This window comes from Manacus candei, unplaced genomic scaffold (assembly GCF_025592945.1).
Source record: "Manacus candei isolate 608988 ecotype Guabito, Panama unplaced genomic scaffold, ASM2559294v1 h1tg000018l, whole genome shotgun sequence".
NCBI classification, from domain to species: Eukaryota; Metazoa; Chordata; class Aves; order Passeriformes; family Pipridae; genus Manacus; species Manacus candei.
In genome coordinates this window covers 12,041,341-12,065,105 of record NW_026138066.1, presented here as the reverse complement: position 1 = coordinate 12,065,105, position 23,765 = coordinate 12,041,341, and the positions used below count along the sequence as shown (strand labels likewise).

Below are 23,765 nucleotides of genomic sequence, written 5' to 3'. Positions count from 1 at the left end.
AACACATATATATGCTTCCCTTTTTCTGAGTACCGTAAGGATAGTGCTGCAGAGCTGTCCTCTACAATTTGTTCAGTTGCTGTTCAAGGATTTTCTGCAATGGGTAGTTTTACAAGAAGACAAGAAGAGAGTTACATTCCATCATTATTTGCATATTCAGATGCTCTTTCTCAATAAATAAAGAAGTACCTTAGGCCCAGATTCTCTTGAGCATCGTGCACCCTTCCGTAATCTGTAATCTACCATCTGCTTTGTGCATTGATAAAGTAAAATAATAATGATAAAAAGATTCTACTGCCATTTTTTTGTTATTTGGGAGGATCTGATGCTTTTACTTGTTTTATTTTTATAAGTCAATTATTTTTAAGTCAATATATTTTATTTCATGGCTGAGCATGAAATCAATGCAAAAATCAATGAAAAATTAAATTTCTACTTTACATCAATGAGAGAAAACAGAAAGATGAATTCCTATTCAGATTAATACTAATTTATCTACTTCCTTTCTATTCAAGCTTATTCTCACTACCTCCAACAGCTTTATGCTGTTAGATGAATGACTGGTTACATCAGTGATCTTTGTATCTATGAGCAGTAAGTCCTTTTTATGTTAAATAATACAGTGTTTCTAAATACTCTATGAAATGTTCAACAAAAAACATGTAGATTTAGGAATCTCCATGAATTCCCATTTCTGGAATTTACTCTCTCTAATTTGCTAGATGTGGCTTTAGCTCCTAGAGCTCACTGAACTAGCAGATGTTCAGCCAAGATGAAGCACCTCACAGAATACAGTTCTGTGTTCAACAAGATTTTATGTCCTAGGAAGCCATTCTAGCAAACATGTTTTGGGAAAAGTTTCAGTCAATTTTTACTGCTTCCTGAGATGCTGTAGGGACAGAAGGTTCCTCTGGGCTCAAGTATGAAGATAGATTTCTACTCAGACAACTCTCAGACCCTAAAAAATGCAGGATATGCAAAACAAAGTGGTTTCTCTCTGACTTCCCTCACCCATTACCTATGCCTGTGTTGCTAATAGCGTCTCCACAGAGGAGTCAGTGGGACCTAGGCTAAGTGATGCAGGATGCCTTACATCCATCCACATGCCTTAGAACAGCCTCTTCTGAAGACCAATAACACCCACTTCCCCTCTACTGGTTAACCAAGTGTCTTTATGTGTATTTTCAGTTCAAAGTGACAAAATAATATGTGGCCTCTGCTGCAATTAGTCATGGTGGTGTTACAGGTCATAATACTGGGATATAGCACACCCTGATCTCTTCTCTCAGCGATAGATGGAGGTTAATTTAGGATATTTGACCTCCTGGAATAATGTTGAAGGGTTGCTGAACAGAAAGTCAAATAGAGTGCAGTCTCAGAAAGCTTCAAAAATTAAAAAAATAAATCCACCATCTTAAAAATTGCTTCATGGTCTGCCTTGAAATAAAGTCATTTTTTTCAGCAAAGGTCTTCACAAATAAGATAACTTGCAGGTTGGTCATTGCATGTGTTTTCTATGCAGTGCAAGGTTGTGCAGTGCCAGGACCTGGGAGCATGGTTGGGTGACTCATTCCATGATTTAGAGCTGCTGCCTCTGCCCTAAGTACCATCTCCGTGTTCCCAAAAGTATGCAGGCACTGCATCAAGAAGGGAGTCCTGCTGTATCTTGAAGCAACGGAATGTGTTCGAGACAGTCATTGCTTTCCCTTCCCTGGATATTAGGAAATAGTTCTTACATAATTTGCTCTCCCTGGCCCTATTACTAACTGAAAATAGCATGTGATCTACTTCTTAGGGTGATTGTCCTTATATGTGATGGCTCCAGCAAGTTATTTTGATCAGGTGATTATTACAAAAAGTTCTATTCTAATTTAATTATCTGTAGGATCAAATGCTGGTTTAGTGAGCGCCTGAAAGAATTGTTCAATAGTAGCATTATGCTTTCTGAGATGGATCTGTATTAAAATACACTCATCGTGTCTTTGCAGGCTCAGAATAACTTCCTAATTTTGGTCATACATGCCAAGAGTAGTTTGAAGTCAACCACAAACATAGATGAAAATTCCCTTTTCCTACAGATTTCTGTTTATAAATCTTAGCTCTGTGCATAGACATTAATTTGAGACATTTGCTCCCCATATTGAACCAACTGGACGCAACAAAATGGGCAGTGGTTGAGCAAAAGCAACTCACAAACCAGCACAAACAAGTACTTTTTTCTCAAAGGGGAGTCATGCTTTGCTCAGTCAGCCTGCAAATCCAGTCCAAAAACCTATTCCAGATTTTCTCTTCTCTCAAAGGCCTGACTTTGTGATGAAATTAAACTGAATACAAATGCAGCTAAAACTGAAGGAGACTCCAAAGGAAAAGTTTATTGGCTCAGTTGATGAGACAGAACTTAATCCTTGGTAGTCACCTAATCTAGTATGCTGGTGGACTAGAAAGAGCAATAAGACATAGTTGTTGAACAATTGTTGAACTCCAACCTTTGGATATTTTTGTGTTTATTTTCATAGCTTTCTGCCACAAGATCTTTTCTGTGGGGAAAAGAATGCACAAATTATGGCACCTAGCTCTGGTTCCAACAGTTCTAGAAAGAAGAAAAACTTTCTCTTATCAGTCTGAGCTGATTGTGCATGTGTGGTGGGGCCTTTCACGGTTTTCTGAACTGAAATGAAATATTTCAAACTGTTTGCACACCTTGATGTACACAATGTTGAATTTCTATCCTTTTTCAACAGCTTTATTCATTTGCAGTACCACTAAAGCATTATTCCTAACAAAAGTTACACAAACCACTTATCCTTGGTGATGTGGAGAATATCTGTGGCTTGAGATATCTAGGAACAACCACATGAGAAATGCCATGCCGATGGAGTAATTCATGGACTAATAGCTTCTGTGTCTCATCCTGTGATACTCACGTAGATAGAGACACACATGCACACTCTGTAGCACATTTGGTACCTTGTATCTTTATAAAAACGTAGTATCTAGGCAAAAAACCTTATTTTAGACCCAAAAGAAGAGTCTAATTCCAGTGGAGACTGTGGTTGCCACTCCTCCACAGATGCAGACTTTAGTGAAGGCACAGAGGGTCAGATGTCTGATGACATTTTTTCCATGGCGTTCCCTCCAGCCTTACTAATCTTTCATCTACGCTTTCCTTAGCCCTATTTTTAAAGGGGAAATCTGACCTCTGTTCTGTGCCCCTTTTTTCTTTGCCCTTGTTTTGTATTTCCATGTTTTGCAATAAAGTTTTCTCTCTTACCCAAGAGCTTTTTTAGCCGGAGAGAAACCATATGCCATGAGCTGTGATTGTAATTCACAATAGCATCTTAAATGCATTTTGCTGTCATGCTTTGTAAGAGCTTTCTTTTATACATATCACTTACTGATTTACTGATGCAAACCCCCACAGTCTGTCTGCAAACATCCCGCTGTGTGCAAACACTCCCTAAAGGCAAAGCTAAGTGATTTTTTTTTTCTTTTTAAAGTGAAACCTTATAATTCTCACAGTTATCTTCATTGATGCAGAATGAGATAGAGAGGTAGAAAATGTTAACAGTATTAACACAGAGGGATGTATGCAATTTTGTATGCTGAACACCCACAAAGGGACATACATGACTTTCCTGTACATAACTATTGCTGCAGGACCCACCAAATGTTTGCCTAGTACCGTAGGTCTCTGGCACATTAGATATCCTAAATTTTCACCTACGGAAAGAGTCCTTTTTTTCCACTTGTGCAAAATACTCCTAAAGGTTTTTCAATACAATGCTGAATCCCAGGAATCTGAGCTACAATAAATATTTATATGCAAACAAGCTTACAAAAAGAGAGAACTCTGTAAGTCAGCACATAGAAATCCTAATAAAGAAGTAAGTTTCTGAGTTTTAGGGTAATTACTGATTGTTAGTGTTTACTATCAGCAATACTGCAACTCTGATACAACGCTTTCCTATTTGTAAGTTATGTTTGGGGGTTTTTAATTTTCTCCAAATTAATTATTTTTAATTTTCTCCAAATTAATTATAAATCCATTTTGCTTAGCATATACTTGGACATCAGCACTCATAAAAAGTAACAGCCACTGAATTTCGCAGCCCATAAATTTGAGTTTACTCTTGGTAAACTAAAAAGTGGATGCTACTACCCTGTTTTTCATCTTGAGTGAGTTGTTTTCCATGAATGTGATGGGTAAAAAATTCATGGTGACATAAGTAATGAATTATTAGTGATTAACTACTTGAAACAATCCCTAGCCACCTAGACACCTGACAGCCCTGAGTCTGGACTCCTGTTACAATCCATTCTGTAAGACATTGTCTCTCAAGAGGAGGTTGAGGACTGAAGTGCAGATGACAGAAGAGTGCTCTTATCTGAAGGAAGTCTGAGAAGGCCCTTCCTTCTTGAAAAGATCACAGAGTATCAAATTATCTGTCACCCACTGTCAAATAGACTTGAAGCAAATGTTTTTCTTATTTGGTATTTGGATACGGTCATGACAAGGTTTATGCCTAGTTGTAGCATATATTACTCTGACAAAGAGTTGATAACAAGCTGATAAATTCAATCCTTGGGAAATCCCAACATGTGCACGTTTAATTTTGCCCTGACCCTCAAAGAGAAGTTGACATTTCAAAAACCATGGAATGGGAATACCGGCAGGATTTAATTTTAAATTGCTGAAATGTTTTATTCTGAAATTTGGTTAAAATGAAGCCTATCAGCATGTCTCAAATGTTTCCTTATAACTGGCTGAAATAAGTCAGATTTCATGAATGCATGCCACCATGGTCTTATGCATCATTTTCCCTAAGAGTCAATCTCTCTAAGCGGAATTATTTCCCACTATCTTCACATAATCACATGGCTCTCAGGGCTAACCTGAATGCACTGAATGACAGCAGATTTAATCCTTTGTGGAACTGACTCCAGTTATGCAGAGCATCCTGTCCATAATGTGATTTTCATAAAATAATACAATTTCCTTGACTCAGAGTGAAATATTTCAGAAGAGCTCAGCAAAACAACTCTGTCACAATTTGGATTGAGCAAGAGTGAAGATATTTTTCTAACTGGTAAAATTGCTTTCCTGAGCTGGTTTGGAAATTATCTGGACAATGTGAAAGGAAGTTCGTTACTGGTTAAATATTCATCTCTGGAAATAAACGACCTTTCAATTTTATTGCTGACTTTTATTCTATAATTAGAAGTGCAACTGTCATTGAGGAATAAATCACTATCATTCCTGAGTAGCAGTTCCGTGGTTTATGAAGTGTTTTATCCAATAATGTGGTCCACTTTATTATATTTTGCAACTTTCAGAAAGGAAGTTACCATTAGTCAGTGTACTGCTATCTCTGATGTCACATTGTGGTGTCTTCTGCTTTCAGTTTTCTCTAGGGAATCTCTTGAGCTCAATGAAAATATTTACTTCCAGAGAAAAATTATTAACAAACTGTTGCAAGCAGGATAGGAAACTGAGAATAAAGTCTATGTTTTGCCATACTTTTTAACGTGGGATTAAACTATTCTGATGAGTGGATTAAGTGATTTTAGTAAATACATAACAAAGATTCATTAGAGTTGGGTCATTTTAAAGAAGGATTGCACTTGGCTGTGCTAGTAGTAATTTTGAAAATTTGATTTCTCATTAGCACCTACTGCCAAAAATAAACCCTGTTATTCTAAGGGCAATTTAACACATTAAAAACTAAAGAAATCTGAAGTATGCCGAGCTCTTTCCTTTTGTGTTCACGCAGTTCAGTTCCAGAGTGTCGGAACTAACAATGCTCTGCTCTCTGTGCCCGGTTGCCTCTTGTCCCTGCAAATACTAACACGCTGATTTTCCACCTATGAGCCAGACCATTCATTTTTTCCCCGAAGGCAGGAGTCTGAGTCCTCCTTGGCCTCTGGACATCACACGAGGCACCCGCAGCACAGGTAGTGTCACTGCTGCCCAGCAGCGGCCCCACGGGGCAGGAGCGACAACACCACAGAGCATCGGCCGCGGGTGCACGGTGAGATCCTCTGCCCTGACCTCACTGGGACTTTCTTATGTATAAAAAAAGACGGAATGAATGATCACAGCTGAGCTACTGCACAGTGGGAGTGATTCTGCAGAGCTTCTACCACACCTACAGCCCCCACTGAAGACAGGAACCTGTGACGAGTGCTCAGGCTAAGAACAGGGGCTTTCAAGTATTACACTGTATTGGTGAATCTATGAGGTTCAGATCAGGTATTTCAGAACTGTTTTATTGTTGGTTTTAAATAGTAGCACTCTTTCTGCCCTTTAGACATAAGCACCCATCTCATTGGCAATATATAAACAGCCAGTTTTCTCCTTCCCCTCTTTAGCTGGAGCCAGAACCATGTAGAGCATAACATGACTGTGGCTCAGATGACTGTGAACAGCTAGGTGAAGGACACAGAATGGCAGGAGTCATTAATCATTTCATACTTACTCTAAATTGGTGGCATATAAACTGAGATGGTGCAATAATACAGGACAATTTCAGACTTTCTATCATCTGTAGTAAGAAGCTGACTCTGGATGGAATTTCCACAGTTTTCACTATGTAAATTTTATGAGGAAAATGCCTATTTTTTCAGCAACATTTTATAACAAGTTTTGCAGTGATACTGCAAAATAAAATGCCTTTATTTCCACACATGGAAATAGAGGTTAACACTTCAAGATGTGGAATAAAATATAAATCAATATCGGCATAAATAGGCTCTGCAAGTGCAGCTGTGCTGACAAAAGCCTTCTCATAAAGGTGCAGTAATGACAGCAAACTGAATTACCTTATGAATACAAGTCACACTGGTAAACACTATAACACATTTCAGTAAAATTCTTCTGTCATACAGATGGTTAACCAGCAAAACTTTACATACAAGAATTTGCAGGATCTATAGCGTCACAAAATTTCACTTTCAGAAGTTAAAAAACCCCCAAAAGTGTTTGTTGTTTGTTTGTGTTTAACGGTGGAATGAACTAGAAAACTGCAATTGCGAAAAGATCAATAGAAAAAGATTTAGTGAAAAAATTTTGATGAAGTTTGGCACTCAAATTGTAGTTTACTACTAGGTCTGTGAAATACGAGATACCAGTATGATACTCTTAGACACTTAAATACTCAGGAAATAACTTTTATATATTATTTTCTGTGGTATAAAGTAAGACAAGAAAGATACCATGGAAATAGAAATGGAATTTAATTATTCCATGCTGGTGCCTTGTGGGCTGAGCAGGTTAAAAATGTGTTTAAGAATGCATGGGAACTTGATAACCAGAGTGAAGCCACCAACTTTAGCTTTCTCTGTCTATTTTAAATACTGTCAATGCTTGGCAGTCTTCTAGATCCCAGTTACAGTATACATGAAACTTCAAGTCTGCAAAGGAAGAAATGCAGAAGAATATAGACATATAAACATACATTTTATTAAATTACTTTTGTTCAAGGTCATGGTTACAGTGTTCTTTAGAGATTAATTCCTAAATGAAAGCAAAGTTCTCATAAGAAATGAAAAGATGTGGAACCTCACATATGGTCAGATTTGATTTAATAGCATCATTTTAGAAAAATGGGAACAGCGAGGAAAACACACTAAACAAGTAGTGGTTGCTTTTTGCACTTCTGTAATTATGGATGACAATGACGACAAAATCTGGAGTCACCAATTGCACTTGAGTGGATTTGTAAACTATTTCTTTGGTGTATAGTCCATTCTGCAGAATTCACTATTACCAGAGTTTTGTTCCAATTGTTCATTCAGTTTTTCAGTCCTTAAGTCAGGGAACATTTCAGCATATGATGGTTTGATTGGCTGCTGTGGCCCATAGAATCATATATAATTTAAAGTATTTAGGTTATTCCTAAATACTCTTGGTTAAATTATATTCCTGGTGAAATTATATTATTATCCTAATTAGGACTAATTATTATCCTCAGATTTGTTTGTGTGTTCTTGGGGTTTTTTTCTACAAACTGAAATTCACTAGGGGTGGGTTTGAATTTTAATCAGATGGAAAATCAATTTTTTAACCAAACTCTTTGTTAATTTTATTTCTTCTCCAGTCCCTACCTAGAGATGCATCATCAGACTGTGACACTTTTAGTTGTTGGAATATAAAATAATTTCAGCTTCAGTGAACATGCTGCTATGTTCACTTTGTCATAATAGAAGACAGAATTTAACCTAAGGTTGCTGTTTTAATCTTTAACCGTAAAGAGTCGTGAGTCAAAACAGGCAGTCTTATCTGTCTACTCCATCAGTACAAGTGGAAACAGAAACTAGAAATACATTAATAAATTTATCAGTCTGTCTCTATCACACTGTGGACAGCAGTAATAGTCATTTGGCTAGCCACCAAAGCACCAGCACTTATTTACTTCAGTCCTTTAGAATGACTTTTGCTCTCAGGATTTAGGAGTGAAATCTGTTTAGAACAGTTTCTGTAGCTGTACATCTTTTAAATGTAACATGTAAAATGTCCATAGACATTCATAAAAACAGGTAATGATTTCAGCTGGTATTGTAGTTTCTCACTTCCACTCAGACTGGGAGCTGTCTGCGGAAGTTGCTCACAACTTCAGATTATTTCAGATTCAGATTATTTCTCAGTGAGCAATAGAGGCTCATGAGGCACTGGGTAGACCCTGCCTTCATGACTGTGCTTAGGTTTTGCAGAATGATGATTACAAATTACTTTGAACCAAGACCTGTGTTTTCCAGTTCATTTAATCTGAAGTCAGCTAGCAGTATTTTTTCCAAATGAAATACTCATCATGTTGCGGTAATTTCGATAGTTTATTGAGCAAGTTCCTGTCTTCTAAAAGATGTGGCTCTGGCTTTTAATCACATCACTGAATCCACTGTGACTCCATATCCATCTGGGTGAAGTGACCCACAAAAAATAGTCAAACCATTTTGAGCCATTTCTCTTCTTCAGAGCACTTTTTTTTTTCAGCGAATATAAGGAATGAAAGGAAAAAGCCTCACTGCTTTTGCGTACTGATGATCTGGACATGAGATTTGTCAAGTAACTCTTCCACATCCTTGGTCCTTTCCTGCCCACCGATTTCAGTGGAGTATCTACCCCTGAGAGAGCCTTGTGCCACAACAACAGTTCTTGTGTCTTACAGTGGTCGGACACAGGAGACAATCCTCACACACAACAACTGCACAAGGGCTGGGGTGAGCCATGCTCTCTCCCCAAACTAGCATTTTGTCTATTTTTGTCTGACTAGCAGAGTCAGCACTTTGGGAATGCCTACGTAATAGTTATATTTGTCTGATCCCTCGAGGCTATGTCCACAAGCTTAATCCACCTACTTAAATTTGACACAAGTTGACGTTGACAGGTCTTTGTGACAAAAAGCACTAAGTGACTATCCTCATGCTCTTTGACATATGAAAGTATCTTTAATATGCTGCTGTTACACAAACAGATATCATACCTGTATCCATGATGGTGCAGCCATAGTCCTGATTTCCTTTTCAGGTAAATGGGGTATAAGTCCTTTGATCAGACTGGGTGAGATTCTGAATCCCTTGGCTATTCTTCACTGGGTTGTAAGTGATCTGTATATAACTGAAGGCAGAAATTAGTGGAGGAGACTTTCCTCCTCCTTCCTGTGAATGCCCCAGGCTAGTGATGGTGAAATGATACCTTTGGGCTTTCTGCAAGCCCTGACTTCATGCTCAAAGTCATTTTCTTTACCTAAAGAAAAAAACCCCAAAACCCAACCCACTACTCATTTTCCAAAATCATTGAAAGTTCCTAAACCTACCCAAAACAAACCTGGTCATGAGTAGAGTTGTAAGATGAGAAGGGTTATTCAGGCAGACCTCATTCCCAGTATGCTTGTTGATAAGCTGTTGAAGTTCTTGAATGGTCTGAACTTCAAGTCTCCAAGGTGCTTTGCATCCAGCACAGTAGTAGGGTAGGACCTGGAGACTGTTTTAGAACTGTCAACATGCCTCATTATGATTACACTTCAGTGTGAAAATTAATATATATGATGTCAGGGAGTTTCCATGCTTGGTGCTGTCAGAGAAGCCAGTGGAAGTGGGAATTCAGAGACCTTGAAAACTGGCCACCTCACACAAACTGACATCTGTATGTCAGTTCCCTGCCAAACCTTCTTGTGGCTGCTGCAGGTCAGATGTCAGTGCAACCAGACCTAAAATGGAACTGAAATTTTAAATAATGATGGTCCCACTTAAACATAGCTCTTAAGCATTTCCATAACTTAAACACATTGGTAATCTCATGGAAATTTTAAGCTTAGTTATCTATATACATAGCGAGATATTTTAAGTCTTATTTTATCTGAAAAATTGAACACAGTAAATGTGAAACAGTGATAGAAAATTGTTGGTAATGGGTCAAATTACATCTCCTGCTGATTTTCAAGAGTGTATGTGCACATGTATAATTATAAATCACAAATAAAAATGTTGTGGCTCTTAGTGCTCATATCCTATGTCAAACTGGATCCTGAATGCATCTCATGACATGGATGAGGCATGAAAGCATTTATGGAGATGTTATCTAAGTGGCAGTTGTGTTTTCCCTTTATTTGCTAACTACACTTCTTAATATACACTCCTTTTCGAGTAGCCGTGTAGAGAGGACTGTTATGTTAATTCCTGTTCTTTCTGAAGAATTACATAGAGCCAGATGCATTACAAGTTTCACAACCAATGACTAACTCGAGGTTGGTGTTTAGCATGACACAACTCACTGACACACAACAATCTTGGCTTCTCAAACAAAAAACTGTAAAGAAGAGACCTCGTCTTAGAAGCTGGGGAGACAGAAGTTAACTTTAGTTGCTCAATAGAAGGTCCAGTGGACATGGTGGTATCGGTTCAGTGGCAACTGGACCTTCAATAACCTCTTTTCCCTGTAGCTCAAGAGGTATCACTGCAACCCAGTGAACAGCACTTCTTCTCCAAAGGGGTTGAGGACTGTGTGCTGGAGGCAACACTTTCTCCACCACCAGCCCCCCTGACAATGCCTTTAACAGAGCACCATATTAGGCAACGGGCTGTCAGGAATGGCATCTGGGGACTCCAGTGGTCATGCCTCCTAGGGAAGGAGCACAACCATAAGCTGCTGGTTGAGTGTACAGAGCCCTTTCCTGGCTGACAAGCTTGTTGCAGAGGTCAGCCAGAGAGGGCTATCATTCTTTGGGGAAGTGGAAACCACTCTGTGCTATTAATGGGTTTTTTCCTGGCTGTCCTCAGGAATGGAGCTGTAAGCCAAGCATGACCATGAAAGGGGTTGCACATGGCCAAAAGATTATGTTGAAGTATCTCCCATGTCTCTGTCACACCCAGTGCCTGGAACTCTCCCCTTTTTCTTCCCACACTATAAGTCAGTTCTCTCCCTTGAGCTCAGTTTTTGCCTCAGTTTTCTTAGCAATAGTCCAAACAGTCTAGAATTATGGTTTAGGAAAGAAACCACTGACTTCTTGGTTTGGCTTCAGCAGTCATCCCATCACAGAATTGCAGAGTAGCTGAGGTTGGAAAGGACCTTTGGAGATTATCTAGTCCAACCTCCCTTCTAGGAACAGGGTCAACTCGAGGCAGTTGCCCTTGAGAGTACTCAGGTTTTGAATATCTCCTTTTGTGTCTGCAGTTTAGACTATGAAGTTTAGACTATAATAATAGTGTTTCAGGTCAGTTTGTGCTGTAGATTTTGACTGATATCTGTGCCTACTGCTGGGTAAGGCAGGACTTGAAAGATATGTTGTTTCTGAGCAATGTTACTGCGTTGATGTAACCATGAAACACCTCTCGAAAGGAAAGAAAAATTCTAGGCAAGTCCCTCAGAAATCTCATAAGTTTTTCATCTGAGTCTGGAAAGTGTTTTATTTGTTAAGCTTTTGTTTATACTGGTGAGCCATGGAGAATTTTCTCATTCAGTGTTCATAAGAATACTCCCTGTTTCTGGCTATTAAATTTCACAAGGAAAATTATGCAGTCAATAATTTTCTGCTATAACTTTTTCATGCAAGAAATATATTTCCACGCCATAGAGATGTTATTTTATTCTCAGTGGAAGTAGTGAGAAATGTCATGGCAGCGAAGTGAATATATTCCAAGGCATACTTTTTGTGTTGTAATTTTCATATTTTCATATGAAAATTTTTCATATTTTTCTAGGTCACAAAACAACACTTAGTATGTTAGTAATTAGACCAGAAAAAGTAAATCGCTATGAATCTAAGATATTTTACTGTTAGCACACTCCGTGTGTTGGTCTTTAATATACTTCTGCCTTTCATTCTGTGTGATGGGTGCTGTGACCAAAATGTACAACACTAGTTCTTTCCCCATAGCGAGGTTTTCTCTTTGGAATCTCTACAGGGATTTGCTATTGTATCTGTGTATGTGACTGAAAGTTTCTAAACCACATCAAATGCACACAATCAGCTTAAAATTATATTTGCACTAAAAATATTCTTCCCTTTGAAACTTTAATGGATTTATTAAGAATGAGAAGTATGTTTTAGTTATATTTAGACCTGAGTGCAGAGGAATAGCCTTACCCCCATTTCTGTGTGAAAGAGATTGAAACTTTATTTCCTGAATATGACCTGAGGTGGGGCCCCAAAGGTTAATACCCATAACATGATAAAGGTTAGTAAGAGCTATTTACTGTTACAGTTAAAGACTTCAACCTTTTAAATCTTTGCTTTGTTCTAAGTAGTTAAACAGTAAGTCAATGAACTAGTTCCAATAAATATTGCTGGTTTCAACTAGTTTAGAGTCCCAAAGCTTTTAAATGTTGGAAATAAGCTTCCTCTAATGTTTTAAAAATAAGTTTTAGTTAGTCAAGTTGTTCTTATATTTTAAATGGGAGAACATGTCATCCCAAAAGGATAACATTTAAATAGGATAAAAAGTCTGGTTTCTTTATCACACATCTGACTGGGAAGTGATTTATATTAAAAACCATAACTGAAAGAAAGAATACCCAAACATACTGTAGGTCCTACTCAGAGAAGATAAACTGATTTCTTTTGCACTGAACATTGATCTCTAGATCTGATGGTGTGGTGAAAATGAGATAAAGGTCTTTGGATTCACTCTGCATGATCCTGCTAAGTTAATGGATCAATTACACTTCACTATTAAAGTCATATCAGATATTATATCGGCGGAAATTTTCCTTAAACGTAAGGTATTATCTGACAGAAGCATATTAATGTGGTAAGTTATACCTTTAAGCATAGGTTCAAGCCCAATTGACTTAAATAAATCAAACCCAAACTTGAAATTCAATTTGGATTCCATGATATTCCAGAACTGTCCTAAATTATAATTGCCAAAAGGTCCTGAAATGTACTGGGTCCCAATTAATATAAATACATGCAGGTAGCTGACCTGCAATCAAGGAGAGACCTCATCACTCTCTACAACTACATGAAAGCTGTACCTGAAAGGAAGTTGTAGACAGGTAGGGGTTAGCCTCTTTCTCCCAAGTAACAAGTGATAGCACAAGAGGAAATGGCCTCAAATTGCATCAGGGGAGGCTGAGATTGAATATTAGGAAAAATATCTTCACTGAAAGGGTTGTCAAGCACTGGAAGTGTAGTCAGCATCCCTGGAGGTATTTAAAAGATGTGTAGATGTGGTGCTTGGGGTCATGGTTTAGTGGTGACTAGTCAGTGCTGGGTTAATGGTTGAACTTGATGACCTCAAAGATCTTTTCCAACCTAAAAAATTTTATGATTCTATAAATATTATATATCTCCATACTGAAAAATTCCTTGACCTATCTTTGCAGAGCATAAGCTTTAGACCTCTGACCTTGTCACTCTGAAGTTGTCATGTATTGCATGCATGAAAGCAAAAAAAATTTGACAACTGCATGAAAATATGAAATGAACCCAAACTATGACCAAAGTCAACAAACACATATTAAATGTGTGAAAAATACTTGCTTTTATTTGAAGCTCAATATCTGTCTTCTTTCCTCATTTTTCAGAAACTGAAAATGAAAGTGCACCGCCACCTCCAGGTTAGTATAAAAAACACTAATTTGAGCTGTAACCCAAACAACAGTTGCATTAGACTAGATACTGCATGGCCATAATATGATTTGTGTTCATTGTCCCTTTGAAAGTAAGAGGACAGTGAGAAAATAAGAAAGCCTGCCCAAGTGAAATATTCTCACTTCACTTTGCCTGAATGTTGATTTTTCAGACTCAGGTTTTGTTTGTGAAAGACTAGTTGTTTGCTTCATATTGCACAGGTCCTTCAGGATACAGGTAAAGTTTAAATTCTGTGGCTAAATTATGCTGCCTTCTTGGATGCTGGACAGCATTTAATTACCAAAATATTCCCTTTCATTTCTCCTCAAAAGTACTCTGTGAGTAAGCTGACAGAATCAACCATGGGATTCATTTCACTTAATTTTAGCCATTTGAAAATTAAGTGTCTTGTCTAAGTAGTTCCATAGTGCTCCACCCATGACCAGTGGAGCAGATCCTGGGTCATACATGCTCATCCAATGGGCATTTCCTGGATAACCTATCGAAAATGTCACTGGACATCTGCATATGGGCAATTGTCCTGAGAAGCCTGATTGTCTAGAATGGAGTGGGTGAGTAACTGCCAGGAAGACAAAATTAGGTGACCTGAAACTCGCTCATAAGGACTAGAGCTTCAGGTAAAGTTGAAGATCTGTGCAAAGCTGCTACATTCTCTTTAGTGGGAGCTGGAAAGGCAGGGAAGCCTTTGCTTTGTGGCATTGACTAACTTGAGTTATATTGCCAGATACTGGTTAATACATATATACATTATGCATGTCTAATTTAACCATTTTGTGAGCTTTATTCTTTCTGTAGCTATCTAAATAGCAATTCCCAACAGAACAAATACTCTACAGGTGTGAAAACTTCATTTACTTACAATCTTGTTAACTGGCATTTTAAGAGGCTGTTCAAGATGTTTTTGTTTCAACAATACACGCTTTCATTGACAAATGACAAAGGTAGTAGTATCATTTGCCACAAAGAGTTTCATGTTTCAATAATCCATGTATTATTTTTATATGATGAACTCTTTCATATTGCATATATTTGTAAGGAAAGTTAATTGACATTTCATTAATGATGGTTGTATTTAACTCAACTGTAAAATTTGTACAGTTAACATTAAAGTAATTAATTTCACACTGAGGCTCTTACCTGTTGTACTTTGTACTTGAATTCATGGTTTTCATCAATCTTAACTTTGAAGTAGAACTGAAATGAGAAACAGCTTTTTGTATACAGAAGGGCACAGCATCTTTGAAGCTTTACATTAAAAACATCTATTAACATTTTCAAATAATTAACATCTTCGTCTCTACTTAAAAACACTGGATTAAATACAAAATCATTTCTATAACCCCCTTTCTTTTCCTCATACCTGTACCTCTTTGGTAAAGTAGGGTGTCAGCAGGCCTTTATGGTTAGGCACAGACCAAACTGGGGTATTTCTAAGCTGGAAGTGTCAGTCACTTCTAGCTTCCTTCTACCTGACTCAAGATGCTGTCATCTTGGATTACCAAGTGCTATCACACAAAGAGGGAAGTTGGTTCTTCAAGAATCCAAATTCTGTAACATATAAATAGTTTATTGGACATAATCAGCATCTTGAACTGCACCCACTTACAGTGGGAAACCATTGTAAGTGCTCCTTCTAGGTCTCCATGTCAAGCCATGATACTGGAATAACCAGACCTAGTGAAGTTCTCAGATGACATGTAGACATTCTACCACCTGCCAAGAACAGTGAATTCTCCTAATCCCAATTCCTGGTGGGAAAAGAAAGTGTTACTGTAGCAAAAGTCCCATTAAAAAGGAACAGGCTTGACCATCTAGGCAAGATGGACAACCTGACAACTGGAGCTTGGAAATTTAGGAAATATGGACAGAAGCATCCAGAAGTCTGTCATACTTTCAGAATGTGGATTTGCTTTCTAAAATTCAAGTTTTGTTTTCATAGTTACCATGGCTACACACACATGAACAAGAAATCAGGGTAATCACAATATCAGCTGGCTCTTGCCAATGTTTCCTCCATGGAATAAATATTATCTTAGCTCCATCTTGATAATGTTAGTGACCATCACTCAAACCCATGTTCTGTCAGGCAGATGACAGGTAAGTTTGCTACAGAAAGTCATTGTTCACAGGCAATCGGGTATTGAGTGTTTATACCTTGAAGACAGCACAATTCATAGGATTTGACAAGATTCTAGATGACCCTGTATGCAAATTGAATGAGGTAGGAAACCAAAGAGAACAGGAATCTTGTCAAATCCTGAAATAGAAAAAGTGTAGAAATTTTTATCTTGTTAAAAGTACAGTCCAAGGTTTCTCATACATCTGAGGTCAAAAATAAATTACATTCACCTGCTCAGAGTAGAGGATAGGTTGGTAATTGTTCTGATTCAGAAAACTAAATACGAAGAGTATTTTAGGAAAGACTGTTGATAATAGTAATGATGATGATGATAAAGAATTAAGAAACTCTCTCTGTACTTTGTCTTAAGGATAAACTGATTGGTATGATGGAGCTCTGGATACCATTAGTATTTGGCAGTATCTCATGTCTGATCCAAATTAACAGCCTTTCAAATTAACAGTGATATGTAACTCATTTCGAAAGCTTTTACAAATAAGCCCAAGAACAAGAGACTAACAACTGTTACTTCTAAAAAACCTAGTATTTTTCTTCCACTGAGTCCAGGAACATCAATCTTACATGACTTGTTCAAAACATAGAAATTGCATTGATAAATGCAACTGAAAGGTGCTTTAGGGGATTACAGCTGTATATTACTTATACACATATATCAATCATTCTATAGTGTTGTTTTTTCAATACTAGCAGAACCTAGAATATGACTGCATTTTTTAATGCTGTGTAAGTTTTTCTTTTTACTTTAAGATCCTCTCAAAAATATACTTGTAATTCCTACACAGAACAAACAACACCGCAGGAGGGTGGAAATGAAAAGGGTAAAGGTAAGTCTGAAATCATATTTTAAAAATTGGCAGTAAAGGCAACATTTCTAAATGCAATTCTGAGGCTGAATTGCTTGAGCTTTAATTCAGAATTTTGATGTTTTATTTCAGAAGTGTGATGTGAAGCTTCCTAGATCCTTTTCGTGCATGACTTAGCCAGCACAAAGAAATTATGATACTTATATTTTCAAAAACTCTGCAAACCAGACTGACACTTTAGCAACAGTATTTATACAGATTGTTTAATTAATAGATCAAATTACAAGTGATTTGCATGAGCAGAAAGCCATGTTTAAATGAGCCTGGATGTTGCCACTGACCAAGCTTGCAAAAACTCAGATATTGTGCACATTGGTGGCTTTTAAATAAAGTGGATAGTCTCCTGCTGTCATTCTAAGCTGTTTCTGTTCTATCACAGAAACTTGATACTGTGTGTTTTATTCTGCAAAAAGCCCTATAGATTTTTTTCATCTGAAAATAGAAATCACACATTCATCTTTCTGTCCTCACTAGGAACCCAACAGCTGAGCTCATTACAGGTTCTGAAAAATGTCTTTGAGGGCTGTTGGCTGTGAACAAACAGATAACTGTTCCACTAGCAATGCATGTAAAAATCAGCTCCAGTTTTAATATATATTTTTGTGCTGCTAAGATTAGACTCCAGCTCTGTTGTCATTTCTTCTGGTTACTAAGATAATTTTTGAGGAAACTGGGCTAAATTCCTTTCGTTTTTGTAGGAGCCCTGCCAAAGTAGAAATCAAACACTCCATCAGCTTATTTTGAAATTAATGATCTTTTTTTTTCATTCATTCTGATAAAAGGCTAAACCAGACCAAGATACACTTACAACTGATGCAATGCTTGCTTTTCATTTGGCACAGTTATGCTTTTTCAAGGAAAATCAATAAATGGCTTGCTTGAAAATGGGTTCTGGCTTTTGGCCTCTTCCAGACAAAACCTTGTCTTACAGACAGACTGGATGCCTACCTGATACTTGAAGATTCATTTGGCAAAGGCATGCATGGCTATTTTTCTCACTAAAGTAAAAATATAAACACTGAGAGTGTGTGGTTAAAGTACCCTTTTGAAAATAAAAATGCTGAACCAAGATTCAGTGCATGTTATTTTGCCAGTTATCTTTGCATTGAGCAATTATTTTGACACACAGAGTATTGTGTGAGTAATCACATCTGTCATCTTGGTAACCGAAACGCAATTCAGGAATAATTTGCATGCCTAATGATAGGAAAAAAAGATGAAGGTCTTGCCTCAAGCTATTCCAGCAGTTAGTTCTGCTTGCTTTAATTTTGACATGAGAGAAATGTTTGCTCCCAAACTGAACATGGATGGTGTTTTCCCCACTGCTCATGAGCCTACGTTTTACTGAATAAAAAAGAAAACATGGTAGGTAACTTATCAAATATTTCTATTACCTTCTACATTATTATGTTTATGTTTTGAAGTTAGTGAAGGACACAAGTTTTTAATAAGAGAAAAACTGTTCCTCCTAAGAGGAACCATTTATGCTAGGAGGATTTTACTACCAAAAAAAATTGTTTGGGATCCTTGTATGGAAAATGTTTCCAGTTTCAGTCCATGGTGGCAGCTGCTGCCTCAGTAAAAATTCCACTGAAAGTCTCAATACTAGTATGTAGATGACCTTCTGCCATGCTCCAGTGAAACTGTCACCTCTTGCAAAGCAATGTAGATGTCATTGTCAGGCATTCAGTAGTAATTTTTTGGGAAAAGTTAGTTATAGTGCAATTGTTCCTATTAACTCCTGTTTTGTTGCAGAGTATCACCTAGTAAGGGAAAGTATAATTTCTTAGAGTGATTTCTTCATGTTTGTCTGCCAGAAGAAAATCTTTTTAATGGTGGATATAATTCACAAAATGGGAGAAGTTTCCATTCTTCCAATCTGTCCAAAATCATATACATATCTAGGAAAGAAAATTTGGTAGTCCATGTAAATCCCACAGCCCATAATTTTCACCTCATTACTAAGACAAAATTAAGATCAGAAGTTAGGAAGATAGAGTATAACTGTCTGTGTGTCTGTTTTGCTGTTCTATTTCTTTTTGGTAGCTACTGTCTGTGTGAAGTTACAAATTTGTGTTCCTTTGTATTTACTGTGAAATTCAGAAATGGTAAAGAATGCAATAAATTCTTTGTATCTTGTGATTATTACAGTATAAATTAGTAGCTCAGAGCATTAGACATAAAATTTTCTTTAATAGAATAAACTAGTTAAAAAATATCTGAAATAACGTTGTAAAAATTCAGGATTATATGATCATGCATTTTATTTTCAGAGAAAAAAAGTGACTCATCAGAAATCCCTCCAAATTTACTACATCATCTTATATTCATTCAATTTAAATGTTTATGCCTTTGTTTTCAATTTTAACATTATCTTACAGATTGAATATTGTTATTATTTTGTTCCCACTTGCTGGAATAATAATAGAATTTTAATATCGATTTGCTCATTCCTTTTTTTTTAGGTCCCATCCAGCCATTCAGAGAGCTACTAAAATTTCTGCATGTTTTACTGATACCTTTTCTCTAGGTTTCATCCAACCATCCACTAAAATGTTTGCATGTGTCACCCTTGTATTTTTCCAGGTTGCAATTATCCATTCATCTCTCTACTAAAACTTCCATTGCTGTATGTATGCACTTCATTTACCATTTCCAAAGTGCCAAGTCCCCTTGATGGGACTGCTGAGTAATCTTTGAAAATCAGATGGGTAATTGAAGTAAACTAAATTTCAAGCTCTCAATCTTACTGTGCTCAGTAATTTCAGCATAAACCAAAATTATTCAGCTAGTTGTTTGACTTACTCTGTATTTATTACGCACCATGAAGTTCACGTTTTGTGGTGTATACCTGCCTCCTGCCTTAGCCCTGAACACTGGCTCCAGGGGACAGTAGCACAGAAAAATTTCAAGGTGCTTTGAAGTCACCTGCAAGTGCAAAACAGTGTTTCTCCCCTGTTCATCACTTCACACATATACATACACCTGCCACTTCGTGTGGTAGGTTTCAAATCAGGGGAAAGTAGGTCTAAAATTCTGGTTACCAGCAGTTCATATACAGATCAGTAATTACATTTTTTCTGTCAGATTTTTTTACATTTTACGTATCATTGTTCAGAAATTTTAATATTGAGGTTACACTAGCTGTGAGTATAAAAAGGTTTTTGTATTAGGTACTTCTGAGATATGGAGAGTTCTTTTGTCCAACCAGACTCTACTCCTAATGAAGCTCAGCCTGGTCCTCAGTTAATGTTATCATTTAGATACAAGGCAAAAACCATAAATACCCTATTTATCAATGATATTGTACCATAGACAAAGAATAAAGATCTCTATAGAGTAATACATTTATCAACCTATTATGGATGACTCTTGGCATACAACATATTACTAAATATACTCCATTAAAAGTTTACTTGCAGAAGATAAGGATAGTGTATTAATGACCATAGTTCTACTGAGAGGTTTGATATTTTTGGTAATTTTTTATCTTTTTTATTGCCAACATAAACAATCATTTGTCACATAAAGCAAATCGGTCATAGCTGTTTAACCAGTTGTTGGTCCATTTTGTCCTAAAAGCCTGAGATATAAGGATTGATGGAGCGTTAATTACCCATTTGTCGAAACAATTCTATTGTTTTTATACTCTTTCCATTTCTAACACATTCAGTTGTGCTTTCATTTTGATGTTTCTGGAAGGTTTGTTTGGGTTAGTTTGTTTGTCTTCAATGTTAACATTTTGTTTGAAAAATGGTAGGTAACCATGAGGAAACCCCAGCAATCCCCCTGCAAAACTAATAGGATCTTTTTTGGGTTTTAGCTCTGAATTATTTTAATTTAAATGATTAAATAAAATAAAAATCAGTGGTCCTTTCATAACATGATTGTCATACATCATCACGTGAGATGCATCACACCAAATGTTTTATGCTGCTCTTAATTATTTTTTTCTAACCAGATGGCTCTTCCAGCCATCATCAATCAAAATGGTGACATTATTGACAAAAAGAGACTAAAGTACACCTTATGCTCTCATGATATATGGAGAAAGATTTACAGTGGAATTACTAATCCTTGCATTCATTTAGTTGCTAGCACAGTATATTAAAACCTCTGACAAGACTTTGTCATTATTGTGCTTTCACTGAAAATCAACATCTTCAACATCTGCTTATGGCATTGGATGATGTAGGTCATGAGAACTCTTCCATTAAAAGAATGTGGGGTTTTTTTGTTAAGAATAAGAAAAGATTGTTGTAAGATAATACATTAATCCTAATGTGCAGGCATACCTTTTACAACTCTCATTCTCCTCCCAAGAGATTTCTAAAATGAAGTTTGATGAATCATTAAAAAAGGAATGGGTAAAATGTTATGGCTAAGTACTTAAATTCTATTAACAGACTTTCAATTAACCTTCAGTGGTTAAACAAACCCAAAAAATCAATATCACCAGTGTTTATAAAAATGCAACTCTACTTTATCTGTGCTTTTGTCATAGTTGCTACATTTGTCCATGAGAAAATATAGACAAATTATAACTTTAAGGTCAAAATCAAAGGATAACTTCAGATTTAAATTTTGATTATGGAAATCCAAATCAAAAATCTAAAAAAAAATGACCCCCAAAAAAGTACCTTTAAATATGAGGTTGTTCCTTTTCAACTCTCTTATCCATGTTGAAGTATTCTTCAGATTATTTTCTGATACTGTATTAAAAACATTTTATCTTTATCTTATATATGTATTAAATACTAAATATATCTAGTTTATTCTTGCCTTTCAAAGGATACATTGGTAATTTTCTTTTCTTTTACCATTAGGCTTTTAAGACACTAAGACTTTTTGCTTATTTTTATCAGAAACTGAGTTTTCTAGTCAACATCTAAAATTCAAAGATATGTAGGTGACTCCTGTAAAGATAGTCTTTACCTTATTCTAGTTTTCTAATAATCATGATTACAGTATTTCAGTTTAATGACAGTTTCATATTTTTCCAGGCTTTTGATTTCTGTAAATATGTACTCTCTGTGATTTAAAAATTTAAGATATCTGGTTACCAATTACTTGTAGTGATTTAATACCTGATTATGGTCAACTTCTAGTGTGATTAAAAGGAAAGTCCAGAATGATGACAATAGTTCTTTTCTTATTCTAAATTATTCTCCTATAATGTGGAAAAAAATAAGTTGTTTATTCCTTGCATTTTAAAATTATATTCTAATACAGAAATTACAAAGTTAAAATACAGGGGACTATTCTTAACATTTGCATATCTTGATTTAATAATGCTAAATGCATGTATGGTGCGCGTTTTAATTGCAGACAGAGTCACCAGAGAAATGGCATCTTCCTCAGGTTAGATATGTGATTGACCTTCATTTCATTGTGGCTTTTTCTTTTGTATTTACTGTGGATTACATCTCTAACAAACAGAATCACTCTGCAGCTTTCATATAAACTCATGACTTAATAACAGATCACAGTCCACGTCTCATTTTTCTTTTACTTGCTTGAAACATTAAGGTTTACCATTTCAACTACTGAATTATGCAAAGCTTTCCTCATCAGTTTGAAGCTTCCATTGTGAATGCCTATGAATATTGTGATTTCTTTCCCTTTCTTTTGCAGGTTTTACATTTTCACATAGTTGTTTTAAAGCAGATGATCGTCTGTGCTTTCAGTTTCTTTACGTACCTTCTTATTTGTATTTCTTTTCACAGATGAAGATGACACTTCAGTTAGTACTCCACCAGCAGGTTAGGACTGTGATAGTGCTTTGAGTGTGTATGTATGTATGTATTTTTCTCTTGACTATTAATGAAGAATGAGTCCAAACCATTGGACTGAACTCAAAACATACTACTTAGAGAAAAAGGTTTTTAGAGTGGCCTACATTATATTAATCTCTCTTCAGAGGTACAAGACTTTAATACTAGATAAGTCCCTTTCCAGTCCTGTCTTGAGGTTTTTGGTAGAACTTCTACAAGTGGAAGGTAAAATATTGGTTAGTAGATCTGAAAGCAATTCCAGATAAATAAATAGACTATTTAAATAATTCAAAGTACTGCCCCCCAGATAAATATTGAAGAACATAAATTCATCTGTTACCCAGAACTACACAAATCATGGAAAAAACATCAGCCTCATGTAACCCTTCTAAATACAAACTACTAAAAAGGAAATCTTGAATGGGAATTATACTAGTTTAGATTTCCTGGAGAAAAAGGGGGAACATCTCTGGGGTTTTTTTCTCAGTATTTCATTTTTTTTTCTGGTATTCAAGTATTTTCTCGTGGATATGGTCCTAAATGTTTAGTCTAACTTTCATGAAGAATCAATGTTCTTGAAATCATAATGATCTGAGGTCAGTTAAGCTATAATCTCTGAGCTGGTATCACCTAAATTGCTCTTCCCTTTCAGATGGGATGTCTAAGCCAGCGGAAAGAAAAGATTCAGGTGAGACTTCCTGAAAAACATGATGAAAGACTCTAAAATTACATAATAAAAATATTATTTATTATGAATTTCTTAAATATAATACTTTATTTTATTTTCATTGCTTAGGTAGTATCAAACTACAACTGTTCAAATGTCTCTGAGTAGCAGAGCAAGCAGGTTTCTGGCAGCTAAACCAGGAATGAGAGGAGGCCCTTCTGCACAGGACAG

General features: G+C 36.4%; 1 protein-coding gene across 4 annotated transcripts in view; it reads left to right on the top strand.

Annotated features, from left to right (window-relative positions):
• The window catches only part of MYBPC1 (myosin binding protein C1), a 74,982-nt gene that overhangs the window by 6,732 nt on the left and 44,485 nt on the right, over positions 1-23,765 (top strand). For 2 of the 4 annotated variants that reach the window (XM_051784684.1, XM_051784682.1), the window contains exons 2-6: positions 14,024-14,056; positions 17,013-17,054; positions 22,422-22,454; positions 22,820-22,855; positions 23,520-23,555. In XM_051784684.1, the coding sequence (XP_051640644.1) occupies positions 14,024-14,056; positions 17,013-17,054; positions 22,422-22,454; positions 22,820-22,855; positions 23,520-23,555 (180 nt within the window). The remainder of the gene's footprint in view (positions 1-14,023; positions 14,057-17,012; positions 17,055-22,421; positions 22,455-22,819; positions 22,856-23,519; positions 23,556-23,765) is intronic. The other 2 variants (XM_051784683.1, XM_051784681.1) reach the window with 2 other exon arrangements.